At 35.0% G+C, this 13,534-nt stretch overlaps 1 protein-coding gene across 5 annotated transcripts in view; it reads right to left on the bottom strand.

The window, feature by feature from the left end:
* Positions 1-13,534, bottom strand: part of NBN (nibrin) — a 50,501-nt gene that overhangs the window by 11,768 nt on the left and 25,199 nt on the right. For 4 of the 5 annotated variants that reach the window (XM_039240570.1, XM_039240572.1, XM_039240574.1 and 1 more), the window contains 4 exons: positions 10,879-11,005; positions 8,865-9,137; positions 6,272-6,716; positions 752-823 (listed from right to left, as the gene is read on the bottom strand). In XM_039240570.1, coding sequence (XP_039096501.1) covers positions 752-823; positions 6,272-6,716; positions 8,865-9,137; positions 10,879-11,005 — 917 coding nt within the window. Of the gene's footprint in view, positions 1-751; positions 824-5,591; positions 5,685-6,271; positions 6,717-8,864; positions 9,138-10,878; positions 11,006-13,534 lie in introns of those variants that run through there. The other variant, XM_039240573.1, reaches the window with a different exon arrangement.

Below are 13,534 nucleotides of genomic sequence, written 5' to 3'. Positions count from 1 at the left end.
ATTCTGTGTCTCCCTCTCTCTCTGACCCTCCCCTACTCATGTTGTCTCTCTTTCTCTCTCTCAAAAATAAATAAAACATTAAAAAAAAAATCACACTGAAGATTCCTTGCTGTTACTGGTTAAGATTCTTTAGGTCATTTACTATTAACCAAGTAGTTAGTTACAGATCAGCATTGTTAGAACAACTCAAGGCTGGCCATCTTAGTTTTTTAAACTCTTTTACTCCCTATTCAAATAGAAGTAGCTAACAGGACTAAAATAAATAGAGTCAGGAAGAGAAAGAAAAAAAGTGAAAAGTCAAAAGACAAGGTTCATCTATTAATGACAGAATGTAATTAGGAACTCTAATAAATTAACAATGACTTAATACTTTTGTAATGTGCTTTAGCATTTAGAAATATTTCACATTCATTACTCTATCTGATATAAATGATCACCCTGTTGGAAAAGTGTTGACCTGATTTTATAAACTAAAGACATGAGGTCCATAAATGTGAAAGTGACTTGTTCAAAATCACACATTTATGCAGCAGAAGGCAGGAATTATACTCAGGCTTTTCTCTAACCTCTTTTTGCTATATCATGATTATAATATATCAAATTATTTCCAGAGTAAGTATAATTATGTAAAGGATCAAAATTACAGAAAGGGAAATAATCAATCCTAAGAATGTAAACTGATAGTAATCGATCAAATGTTGGTCATTAAGTCAAATCTTTATTAAAATTAAATAAAGAAAAATTTCCTCACAGATAGTTCTTCTTTAGTTGACCATAGTGAATCTTTCTTGAGCTCACATTTCTTCCCAATTTCATTTTCTTGCTAAAGAAAAAAAAACATTGTTCATATAAATTATAAAATGGCATCTTTAAATGTTCCTGACCCAGTTATTTGATTTTTAAGTATCTTTCCTAGAAAACTGAGATAAGAATAGAAATCTATGTAAAAAAAGACACTGCAGTATGAATTACAAGAGCAAAGAAATGGAAACAATCTAAGTTCATATAAGTTATTTTACAATAGGAGAAATGATTATAGTATAAGTGAATAAAAATGGCTAGGAAATTACATGAACGGTTGACTCTAAGTTTGCAGAATAAGAATTAAAAAATACCAAAATATTATCTCTGGTTATCTACAGATGGTAGGATTATCAACAAATTCTTATGTTTTGATTTTCTATATTTCTACATAGTTATGTACTACTTCTGTGCTCTAAAATAGAAACATTTTTAAAGGATTCTATATAAATTTACATTTAGTATTTAATTTTGAATGGTCTTTAATCCAAGAAAAAAGAAACAGGGTTACTTTAATTACTCAAGACATATGTCTGCAAAAAAATGGAAACTGCCTTGTATACAATCATACTATCCTTCACATTCACATATTCACATCAGGTTCCAGACATCAGCATATTACATATATGGCTTTCTGACACTCAGCAAAAATTGTAATTCCTTGGGTAAACTAGGGGAGCATACGATTTTACATCAAATTAACAATGATTCAATATTAAAAAATCAGAAAAATTATAATAAGAAAGATGGAAAGAAAGGGCAGAAAAACAAATGTGCACACTTTGTGTTTGCTTAGGGACTAAATAGAATGCTTTTATTTCTCAACAGTAAGATTAAAAATTTGATACTCTAAGCCTACCATGTGCCCTTTCAGTACTTTCATATACATCAGTCACTGCAAGTTAATCACAATCAGAACATTTTACTCCCCTGGCACTTTCTCCCTGTACTGCCCCACCCCCTCACACTTGCTCCTCCTCTTGAGCAGTTTTTATTTCTTAGCTCAGAGAATCATACTACAATCCACCCAGACACTCAAACTCTAAGCTTGAGAATTATCCTATACTCTTTCTTCTCTCTCCATTTCTCATGGTGAGTCAATCACCAAGTCCTGGAAATTCTTTTCTTTTTTTTTTAAGTTCATTTATTTTGAAAAGGAAAGAAAGTACAAGTGGGGGATGGGCAGAGAGCGAGACAGAGGGGGGACAGAGACAGAGAGAGAGGAGACAGTCCCAAGAAGGCACTGTACCGTCAGTGCAGAGCCTGACACAGGTCTCAAACTCACAAACATGAGAACGTGACCTGAGCCAAAATCAAGACTTGGATGCATTTTAATGGACTGAGCCACCCAAGCGTCCCTGGAGACTACCTTTCAAAGGTCTATCAAACCTATCCTCTCAGCCTCTCCTGTTAGCATGCCCAATGCCTAGAGTAACTGGATAAATAAATGTCATTCTGAGAATGCTGACAAAAGAAACTGCCAAAAGAGAAGAGTAGCCCTAAGTTTTTGTCCCAGTTCAAAACCTAGCTAAGCAACCTTGCCAAGTTACTTAATACCTCTTCATGTCAGCTTCCTAATCAGTTCAATGTGTATAGCACTGCTTCACTGCAGGATTGCTATAAACAGAATGATGATATCCAATAAGTGGTAGGTATTACTACTAGGCTTTAGAAGATACTATAGTTGAGAGAGAAGAGGAAACCTTAATTTAGAACAGGAGGGAAGAACAAGGTGAAGAAAAGATGCTCTGCAGACAGTGGGTGCTATTAAGAAGAGGAATGTTAACAAGGATGAGTCATGTTTGCATTTTGCAGAGACTGGGAAATTTTAAGGCCAAGACTCAGGCACAGCTGAGTATATATACGTATATATACGGATAAACTTGTACCAGGAGTATCTATTCAAAAGCTTTCTATTTCAGCTTATAAAGTCTTACAGATGTGCTAGAATCTATATTTAAATCCCAAAATAGAAAAAGAGTGGTTCTACCATCAAAAGATTAGAAATAACCTAAGGAATCCAATGTCAAAGAGAAGTTTCACATTTTTGCCTTAAAATTATATTAAGTTTTTTAAATGAAAAGATTAAGAAATTTTTTCCTGATAATCACCTCCACAGCTAGAAAAATTAAGTGCAATTCCTTTAACCCATGTCCATCTCATCTACAAGGACTTTCCAACAACAAATTCTTAAAATAATAAAAAATTTAAAAATTAAAAATAATCTCGCAATGGGGCATGGAGGAGGGCACTTGTGGGGATGAGCACTGGGTGTTATATGGAAACCAACTTGACAATAAACTATTTGTAAAAAAAAAAATAAAAAAAATAAAAAAAATAAAAATATATATGTATATAAAAAAATAATCTCCCATTGCTTGAATAAGGTTGATGAACTGCATTAATGTCACTTTCCTGGTTGTGATAATGTATTGTAATTATACAAGCCATTATGATTAGGGGAAACAGGATGAAAGGTATACTGGATCTCCCTATATAACTTCTTAAAACTGCATGTGAATCAACAATTATCTCAAAATAAAAAGTTGTCAAAAATTATCTTACATTGAAAACAAAATAACAGGCTCTTACTAAAAACATAGCACTAGAATACAGTGACTCAACTTTTAGTATACTCAAAAGTATATCACAATCAAATCACTACTCACTCTCTAGAAGTCATCTGCAACGTATTTATTTTACACTGTAATTTTACTTAGAATGTTATGAATTCTAAAATAGTAAAGTAAGGACAAAGCAAATTATGCTACAGAACCACAGAACAAAATAAAGTAAGTGTATGCCCTGGTATCAATATACAGCATTTATATTGATATATATAAGCATGTAAAGCTTGGCTCTTAAATGAAAGGTCTTTTCAGATACACAAATACTGTTTAATGAATCTCATATCACTGGTGTATAATGATCACTTCCTGTCTCTCCCACTCTAGGATCTAATGCCCAACCTTGAGTGACCATGAGCCCAGGGAAAATGTGTAGTCAATGCAGAGTATTTCAGAATATTAATAGCCATACAGGAGAGACCAAAGAGTTCTATTATTAAAACCATAGCCATTTCAGACAGAGCTGTAGCCACTGTGAACAGTGGACCAATCTGGGATAGAATTTAAGAAAAAAAAAAAGGCTATTAAAAAAATTAAAGCATGTAATAGGACAAGAAGACTAGAGAAAGAAAATAAGAACATATCAGAAAAACTGAAAATACAGCAGGAAAGATACACTGCAAGGGAAATGCATTTCCAAGGTGTAATCAAAAAGATGTAATCAAAATAATACAGAGTCCAACTTCCTAAAGATTAAATGCTTACAGTATTAAGTAGTCTGAACACAAATTTTGGAACAGTCTGGAGCCAAAGGAACAATGTAAACTAATAATATAAGTAAATACACCTTTATAAAGAAATATAAATTTATTAAATGTAGTTACGAAATCATCCCTTTGACTTCACCAATACCACATTAAACCAACCTAAACTTCCACTATAATAGAAACTGCTGAACAAATAACTTCTAGAATATATAAACCATTTGGTTCAAGTAATCTCTTCTGTAAAGTGACAGCTAATCTTTGATAATAAAGAACTCCCCTTTCTTTGAAGTTCTCAATTTGCCTAAAAGGTATCTCAATGTATTGTTTCTTCCTTACTTACCCAATGCTAAGTTTGTTAGGGACAGCAATGTGCCAAACTTAAAACATTTCCCATACTTTTTTTTTTAAATTTTTTTAATTTTTTTTTATTTCTGAGAGAGAGAGAGAGAGAGAGAGACAGTGTGAGCAGGGGAGGGTCAGAAAGAGAGAGGGAGACACAGAATCCAAAGCAGGCTCCAGCTCTGAGCTGGCTGTCAGCAGAGCCTGACGCGGGGCTCGAACCCACGAACCGTGAGATCATGACCTGAGCCGAAGTCAGATGCTTAACCGACTGAGCCACCCAGGCTCCCCAACCCATACTCTCTTACAGACTGAGGGTGAGGGATAGAGAGTCATGGAGACCATTACTAAATTGTGGCTAATAACCAAAGGAATGAAGTGAGGTTTCTGAGAACATTCCTTAGAATGTGAGGCCTTTACCCTGTCCCCTGTTCCTACTTGTTCTTCCTCCCTGGAAAGTTGACATGATGGCTAGAGGTGGCACCTTGTAGAGAGAAAAACAGACACCTAAGAAACTAATGTCATGGAACTTCCAAGCAGCTTTCGTTACCTACTTCTGGCCTTCTTTTATAGGAACAAAATAATCCTATCTTATTTAACCCACTGATTTTAGAATTTTTAAAGAGAGCAAAAGGATTTCTTAACTCCTAAAAAGAGGGAGCATTCTCTGGGAATAAAATTGGAGGTAATGCATTAGAATCTTTTGGAATTCTGGTCTGGGTATTCGTATTTTTTAAAAAGCCCACCAGCTGGGGTGCCTAAGTGGTTCAGTTGGTTAAGTGTCCGATTCTTGATTTTGGCTCTGGTCATGAGCCCTCTCCCTCTCCCTCCCTTTGCCCCTCCCCTGCTCATGTGTACCTTCTGTAAAAATAAAGTTTAAAAAAAAAAAAAAGCTCACCAGCTGATTCTGATATAGCTGGTCCACAGAAAGGCATTTAGGATTCGTTCAAAATAAATTCACAAAAAATGAGGATTTCCTCTCATATAAAGATGCCAATATTTAGGCTAAACAGGACATCTACTTTATTTTCTCAACAGCAGTTATAGATTTACAGTGCTTGATACACACTAGGTTCTCAACAAATATTTATTAAGTCGTTGTACCTTCCGATCACTTAATCCTTATCCTTTCACTCAGTCCTGTGCCTTATGCAGTAGTCATTATAACAGGAGAGAGACCACAACCATGAACAAAATGGAGCTAATGGACCTGTATGAAAGACCAGAATATTATATTTTTACTTCATCAGGTCCATGCTCTCACCTAATGACCTAACTATTCTGCAGTCAACTTAATTATGCATAAAATAGGAAATAATCTGAAGAGTTTTCTTAGATCAAAGTGGTAAGAAAACTTATCAACATTCATGAAAATAGGATATTAAAGACCCAAATGAAAATAAAAACTCCTACTGATGTTATACTTGATTTATCCTAACAATTATTTAATAGTTTGTTTTACTAACTCTTTTCATTCTTCTGTCTGCTTACTCTGTTAAGGCATCTCCTATACTTACCATCAAGGCCATAGGTCTGATATAACAATATAGTAATACAGCCTGGAAATCTACTAATCATGAAACAGTTTTGTTTGTTGCCATTTATTATATACTATCAAAGAAACACTGCATTTTTAATACTGACCTTATCAACCAACAAATCCTTATACTTAATACTGGGTGCTGAACCCATTAACTGTTTCCTCAAGGAAACACTGGATACTTCTACTGTATTAAATTTCTTTTTAACATTCTAAGTTTCTATTTGTAATACTTCTCATTAAAAAATGTTACTTACAGATATTCTGCTACTTTCTGGTATTGCTTCATCATTAAAAGTGCCATTTGTTTCTATATCCAATCTTGGTCTTTTCCTAATATTGACATCTTCCTCTTGTTTTTGAACTTTCACTCCAATTTCTAACTCTGATTCTGTGTTCTTGAGTAACTCTTCCAATACTTCATCTTCAATGGCTAAATCATCAATTACTTTTCTTTTTACTGATCTTAGTTTTTCTGTAGAAAGAGAGTTGCTGGTAGAACTGTTCACAGTGGATTTTAAATCTGTATCTGTAACTAAGTTATCTGGTTTCTTTTCGACAGGCTCGCTCTGAGATAGAGACTGCTCCTTATTTTTCCATACTGAAGGTAGAATAGGCTGTGTCTGTTCTAACAGAGAACAAGACATTTCTATTCTTGCTGATTTGGGTGAAGAAATTTCTTGATTTTCTTCATCTCTTTCCCTTAGATTTAAAAAAGGAAAGAAGAAAACAAAAACAGAAAATGAATGCACCAATATCTGGCAATATTCACCTCCCCACATTTAATGCACAATATTCCTGATTTTATTAATATTACTGGGAGTAAAAAAACAGGACATCTGAAAAAAGCACATAGTTCATATAGACTACTGTTTTCAGAGGACTGTCAACCCAATGGCTAAAACAATAGGGAGAAGTCTATCTTCTCTGCTAAGGCAGCAGTAGCTAATAAATGGAGAGGAAAAGGTAGAAAGATATAAAAATATGGATTTGTTACCAGGAAACAACAGCTTACTTTATAATGTAGGGAACTTGTAGGCAAGGAAAAATTACCTTGGGAATACAACCTGATGGGTTAAGGAGAGCTAATTCATGATAATAAGTCAGAGTGGCTATATCCAGAATACAGTACAGACTATATATACTGCAAGTAATATGTGAATACATGACTGGGGCACCTGGGTGGCTCAGTCGGTTAAGCATCCAACTTCAGCTCAGGTCACGAACCGTGAGGTTCGTGGGTTCAAGCCCTGCATAGAGCTCTGTGCTGACAGCTCAGAGCCTGGAGCCTGCTTCGGATTCTGTGCCTCCCTCTCTCTGCCCCTACCCAGCTTGTGCTCTCTCAAAAATTAAACATTAAAAAAAAATTTTTAAATGTCAATATATGACTTAGAGTTTTCTTAATGAAATACGGTTTCATTAAGTACTCATTAGTTTATTCATTTATATATTGTACTATTAAGGCCCATAGGGAAAATAAAAATGTGGATCTCTGCTTCCCAGAAGTTTACTGAATTCATGGTAATTTGGAACAATCAAGGTGATATTTTAATAATACTAATCTAGTATCAGGGTACTGGACAGACTTATCAAGAGGTTTTTGTAATAATTTAGGTGGTCAGAGTTTAAATACAAACAGATGAAAAGAGAAGACTTCAGAAAACAATGAAAATAAGAATCAAATACTGTTTTGGGGGAGGTAGTAGAGAAAGAGTCAAAAGATTCTGACAAAGTAAACTACTAACAGAAAAAATACATATTCAACGACAGAGGAGAAAAGATTTAGGCAAATTATTTGGGGAAACAGCAGAAAATTCTTGTGGGAAAGTACAAGAGAGGTTTAAAGGGTAAGTTAAGGCCAAATATATGGATCATCTGTAATAAAGTCATGAAACTCAGAAGGTATAATATATAACACATATAAAGCAGTAGTATGAAAAGAGAAAGAAGTCCTCAAAGGGGGCAGAGAGGCAAAACCAAGCCACTACTATAACAACCGAGAAGGCACTGTAAGGAGAAGATTCAAGAGTTAGGTATCACCAAAAGGCCACTAGAGCTGGCAACTGTGTCAGTGGCTACTTTTCAAGGGCATCATGTCAAGATGAAATATTGCTGGTTAAGAATTATTTCATACAGCAAGGGGAGCAGTAACAGTAATCTCTTTGAGAAGTTAATAGTGATTGTGAAAGACAAAAGGCAGTTGCTAGAAGAACGAACGAAGTCAAGGAAAGGTTTCATTTTTTTTTTTTTTTTAATATTTTTTATTTATTTCTAGGAGAGAGAGAGAGACAGCGTGAGCAGGGGAGGGTCAGAGAGAGAGGGAGTCACAGACTGAAACAGGCTCCAGGCTCTGAGCTGGCAGTCAGCACAGAGCCCGACGCGGGGCTCGAACCCACGAACCGCGAGATCATGACCTAAGCGAAAGTTGGACGCTTAACCGACTAAGCCACCCAGGCGCCCCTCAAGGAAAGGTTTCAAAAAATAAAAGGGAGAGAGCACTTTTGAATAGGTAAGGACCTAGAATAATTAAAGTGCTGGAAACTGAGATAATAACTGGGAGAGCTTGGTCCTAGACGAGGTAAGAGAAGTGAAAGAACGGAGGTGTGGGAAAGCTCTTCTTCAAAAGAAGCGCGGCAAAGTGAAGTAACAGATAAGCTAAGGTATACAGAAAAAGTATCTACAAATGACCTTAGTGAAGGAGAAGATTTGGACATTTCTAAACGGGCATGAGGTCAAAGAATCAGTTTCCACAGAAGCATTTTCAAGCAGAACACAGACTAAATGCCATTCTTTAATCATAGGACATATATTAATATTTTTCAGAGATATAGGTATTATTTTAAAATATACCGTTTTTTGGTAGAAGGCTGAAAATAGTTTTTGATGGAGTTGGTCTGCTGCTGAGAAGCCCGATCTCTACTTTTATTTACACCTGAGAATTTATTTGGTGAAAGCTGACAGGTTGGAATTTTCATCCTAACCAGAGTATTTGATACTTTATTATTATCATTAGAGCTTATTTTGGAGAGTTCCTTCACAGTGGATATTTCTTGTGAAGACATTCTGAATTTTTGTTCCACTCTGGAGATTGTGGTTTCTTTAGGTCTTTCACTGAAATCCATACTGTAGCAAAAGAAATGAATGCAAGGTAAGCCATCAGGTTTAGAGCAATTTTTATCTAGAAATAAAGTCCTCTAAAAGGTACTAATGTGATAGCTTTAGAACATAATTATCTTTAGATAATAAATGAATATATTTCAGTATCTCAAAGAAAGTCACTCCTTTTTCAGCAAAGTTCCCTAAAGACAAATAACTTTCTCTTCTTCATCTCTTATAGCACACAATGCCCAGCATACTCTATTATAAAAAACTGCCAAACACACATGGAGTATCAACCTAGTATTCTATTAAAAATTAAAGTAGGTGATAACCTAGGTAATTTTTGCTTTAAAATCTTAGAATTATTTTCATGCAAAAAAATTAAGTAAAAAAAAAAAGGAAAATCAGAAAAAAAAAACCATCTTCTACAATTCCAGCATCATATATAAAGGAGATATTTAGATCCCTTTTAGGTCTAAATTAGATACATTTAGATTCATATGAACTGATATGGTTATATTCTACCCAGATGGCAAGAATATAGATGAACTGATAATGGTTATATTCCAGCCAGATGGTAGCTGCTAGAATAGAAAAAATATTTACACGCACATGGTTCTACAATATATGGTTAAACATATACTGCCTTTAATATTCTTATTCACAAAAAACAACTAACGTGGTCATACACGTGACACGTGACTTTCAAAACATTAACAGTTTCTCTTTAAAAAGTTACACCTGGGCTGAGGTGCCTGGGTGGCTCAGTCGATTAAGCATCCGACTTGGGCTCAGGTCATGATCTCACAGTTTGTGGGTTCAAGCCCCATGTTAGGCACTGTGCTGACAGCTTGGAGCCTGGAGCCTGCTTCAGTTTCTGTATCTCCCTCTCTCTGCCCCTCCCATGCTTGAACTCTGTCTCTGACTCTGTCTCTCTCAAAAATAAACATTAAAAAAATTTTTTTAAGTTACATCTGGCCTCAGTATAAGAAATGGATGTATTAAAATTTTAAATACGATCCAATATAGTGATATCATAAATATCCTTCAATATGAACAGTTCATTACGGATTATTTAAGACAGACTATCTTAAATGAAAAATACCATTGATTATGTAGAAGCTGCCCTTGCTCAAAAAAAAAAAAAACCAAAAAAACAAAAAAACAAAACCCAAAGAACAAAAAAGGCTTCTTCAAGTAGAGAACTACTAGAAAACTATCTTTATGAATATTCATTATTTAGACAGCCATGTAGACACACAGAAAGTATCTCCAAAGCTATTCAGGTAAAACCAACATCATACAGTACAAATTTATTTCAAAGTTATTTCACTAGTCACAAAGTATATAATTTTTTATAGTCTTCAATGTACATTTGTAAGAAACAACAACAAAAATCTTTATCATAAAACAGTGGTTTGCAAACTACGGCTTACGGACCAAATCTGGCCTGCCACTTGTTTTCATAAATTAAATTTTATTGGAACACAGCCACACACATTCATTTACATGTTGTCCATGGCTGCTTCCATGCTACAGTGGCAAAGCTGAATAGATGTGACAGAGATCAATGACCCACAAAGCCAAAAATATTTATTCTCTGGTCCTTTATAGAAAGTTCACCAATCATTATCCTAAAATATGACATCCCATTCTCCCATACTTTATCTCCTAAGAGCTGATATGATAAAGGCACTGACTTTACTTCTTGAATACACTATTTACTCATTGATAGGATATGTGTCTGTTAACAATGAAGCTTTACCATGTATCTGCTTGCTCTGATTCCGTTTCAGCTACGTATGTTGTAGTGTTCACTGGGGCACTTATCATTAGTTTTTCATTGACTGACAAGCCTTGGGAAAAGCTTGGCCCTGGAGTCTTCTTCAATGCTGTAAATTACACAAGCGAAAGGAAGAATCACAACTGTTCATCACAAGATGAACAATCTGTCACTTAAAATGGTTAGACTGTGCTGTGCCGAGAGAAGCAAGCAGGTAACAGAACACAGTTATCTTCAATCAGTGGACCCAACAAATACTTAATGAAATAGCCTTTAAAAGAAGCCTGTTGGCATTTGTAATGGACTTATCTGAATCAAATCATTTGAAAGCTACATCAAATCCTTCATGAAGTATTATCAACTTAAATAAAAATAAAATCAACAAATTATAGGGGCACCTGAGTGGCTCAGTCAGTTAAGCATCCAACTTCGGCTCAGGTCATGACCTCAAAATTCATGAGTTTGAGCCCCACATCAGGCTCTGTGCTAATAGCTTGGAGCCTGGAGCCTTCTTCAGATTCAGTGTCTCCTTCTCTCTCTCTCTCAATCTGCCTCCTGCCCCTAGCCTGCTCTGCCCCTCTCTCAAAATATTAACAAAAAAACAATTAAAAGATTTTTGAAAATCCACAAATTATAATTCAGATTATGCTTTAAGTCAGTAGATGAAAAAATTGAATCTCTTCCCCACAGAAAGAGTATCGACCCTACTGTCTACACAAATCAAAATTAAAGTGGGTTTGACTTTCTGAAGGAGTACTATTTGAAAAGAAGACACAAACAGTTTTAGGCACAACTTCTGTGGCCACTCCAGAAAACCATGAGTACTTTATTTCTTCATTAATTAGAATAGCAACTTATTTCAAGTGCCACTCTTCTGGCATACTTTCCTGAACCTCTCACACTGAATTAGGTATCTTTCATTTCAGCTCCCATGCCACTCTTTACATCACAGTATTAACTTTTTACGCAGTTATCACTAGCTATATAACCTGAATCAAATTATTTAACCTCTCTATGCCTTAGTCTCCTCATCCATTAAATCTGGATCATTGTTTTGATGGCAAAATGAATTGATACATGGACAGCACTTAGAAAAATGATTAGATCACAGTAAGTACAATGCAAGTAGTGTATTGGCTGTTATCATCATCACTTTATATTATGCTTGTTTACTTGTTACTTTCCCTTATTAGACCTGGAATCTCGAGAGTAGGAACTGGTTGCTGTTCATTTCTAAATCTGTAGTACCTGAGCAGTTTGAGACATGGTGGATATAAATAAGTTAATGGAATTAAATAACTAACAGAAAATTTTAAAAAGTTGACATCTACTAAGTATCTAGGTTAAATTATCACTTGTTAGGTCCTCATGACATAATGTACTAAATAAATGTTTATTACTGATTCCAAATTCAGGTATATTAATGACTTCTGTCACTCTCCGTATATGACCTCCTTAGAAGCTCACTGGCATCTCCTTAACCACACATATTTCTAGAATTCATTTCAGTGTGCACTTCAGTTTGTAAAAAGTAGTAATTACAAATGCTTATTTTATTTTTAAAAGAAACTGTAAGTAGAATCTAAAGACCCATAATAAGTGATGTTTGTCAACAAAAGATTTATAATGTTCTCCTTGCTTAAAATGCTATTCAGGAAGTGATCTGATGGACTCACCTCTTTATTCCAAGTTATTAGAATAATTACAGGTAATAACAAATATTAAATAAATACTTACTGAATTAATAAATGAACAAATATGGAATGAAGAAAGTAAGGAGGGGAGAAAGGAAAAGAGACATGCATTTCGTCTATTCCGTCACAACGGGTTGTAGTCTAAAATGGTTTATAAGTCACATGTCTAGAACCTGGACTCTACATAGACCCACCTATGAGTATTTGCAAGAAGTAATACTACTAACTGTAATGTTGATTTTTACTCCTTATGACCCTGTTTCTGTATGAAATGATACAACAGAAAGATACTGATCTTAGTGTTCAAAAAACCCAACACTTTAGGATTGGGCTGGCCATGAAGTGCTTATGGAACCTTAACTTTTCTCAGCCTTGAGAGCTCTCTTACCTTTTGACAGAAAGACAGATTAGATGATCTCTAAGGCCCTTTTGGCCATAACACATTTCCAACAGTGGATGATAAAACTTTGTTGCTCCACACTGGCAAAAATAATCCTGTGTACCAATAATTTAGTTTAATTAAGCAAATATTCATACCTAGTACAAACAAGTACTATGCTTGGTGCTGTCAGGGAACCCAAGATTAGTAAGGGATTATACTTAATCTAGTGGCTAAAAGAGACATGAAAACAACTGGTTACATTTCAAAGTAAGAAGAAACTCCAACCGGACTGCAAAAAAGCTACTGGGGTATAGAAGACGCAGTAATTCTGATTCGGAGAGTTATGGGAGAGAAAAAAACTTAGAAAAACTTCATGAAGGAGGTAAGTATTTACAGAATAAATCGAATTTTGAAGAGCAGTATTGACATTCTAGAACAGGAACTATGATGAGCAAGACCAAGAAGCATGGAAACTATTAACAATACGGCACATATATACATACTGTAGGGAGATGTACTTTTAAAAAGATGAGGATTGGAGAAAGGCTTTATTAGCTAAACT

Source organism: Hyaena hyaena, unplaced genomic scaffold (assembly GCF_003009895.1).
Source record: "Hyaena hyaena isolate Hyena2069 unplaced genomic scaffold, ASM300989v1 scaffold_177, whole genome shotgun sequence".
In the NCBI taxonomy this organism is placed as follows: domain Eukaryota; kingdom Metazoa; phylum Chordata; class Mammalia; order Carnivora; family Hyaenidae; genus Hyaena; species Hyaena hyaena.
This window is presented reverse-complemented; position numbering and strand designations above follow the sequence as displayed.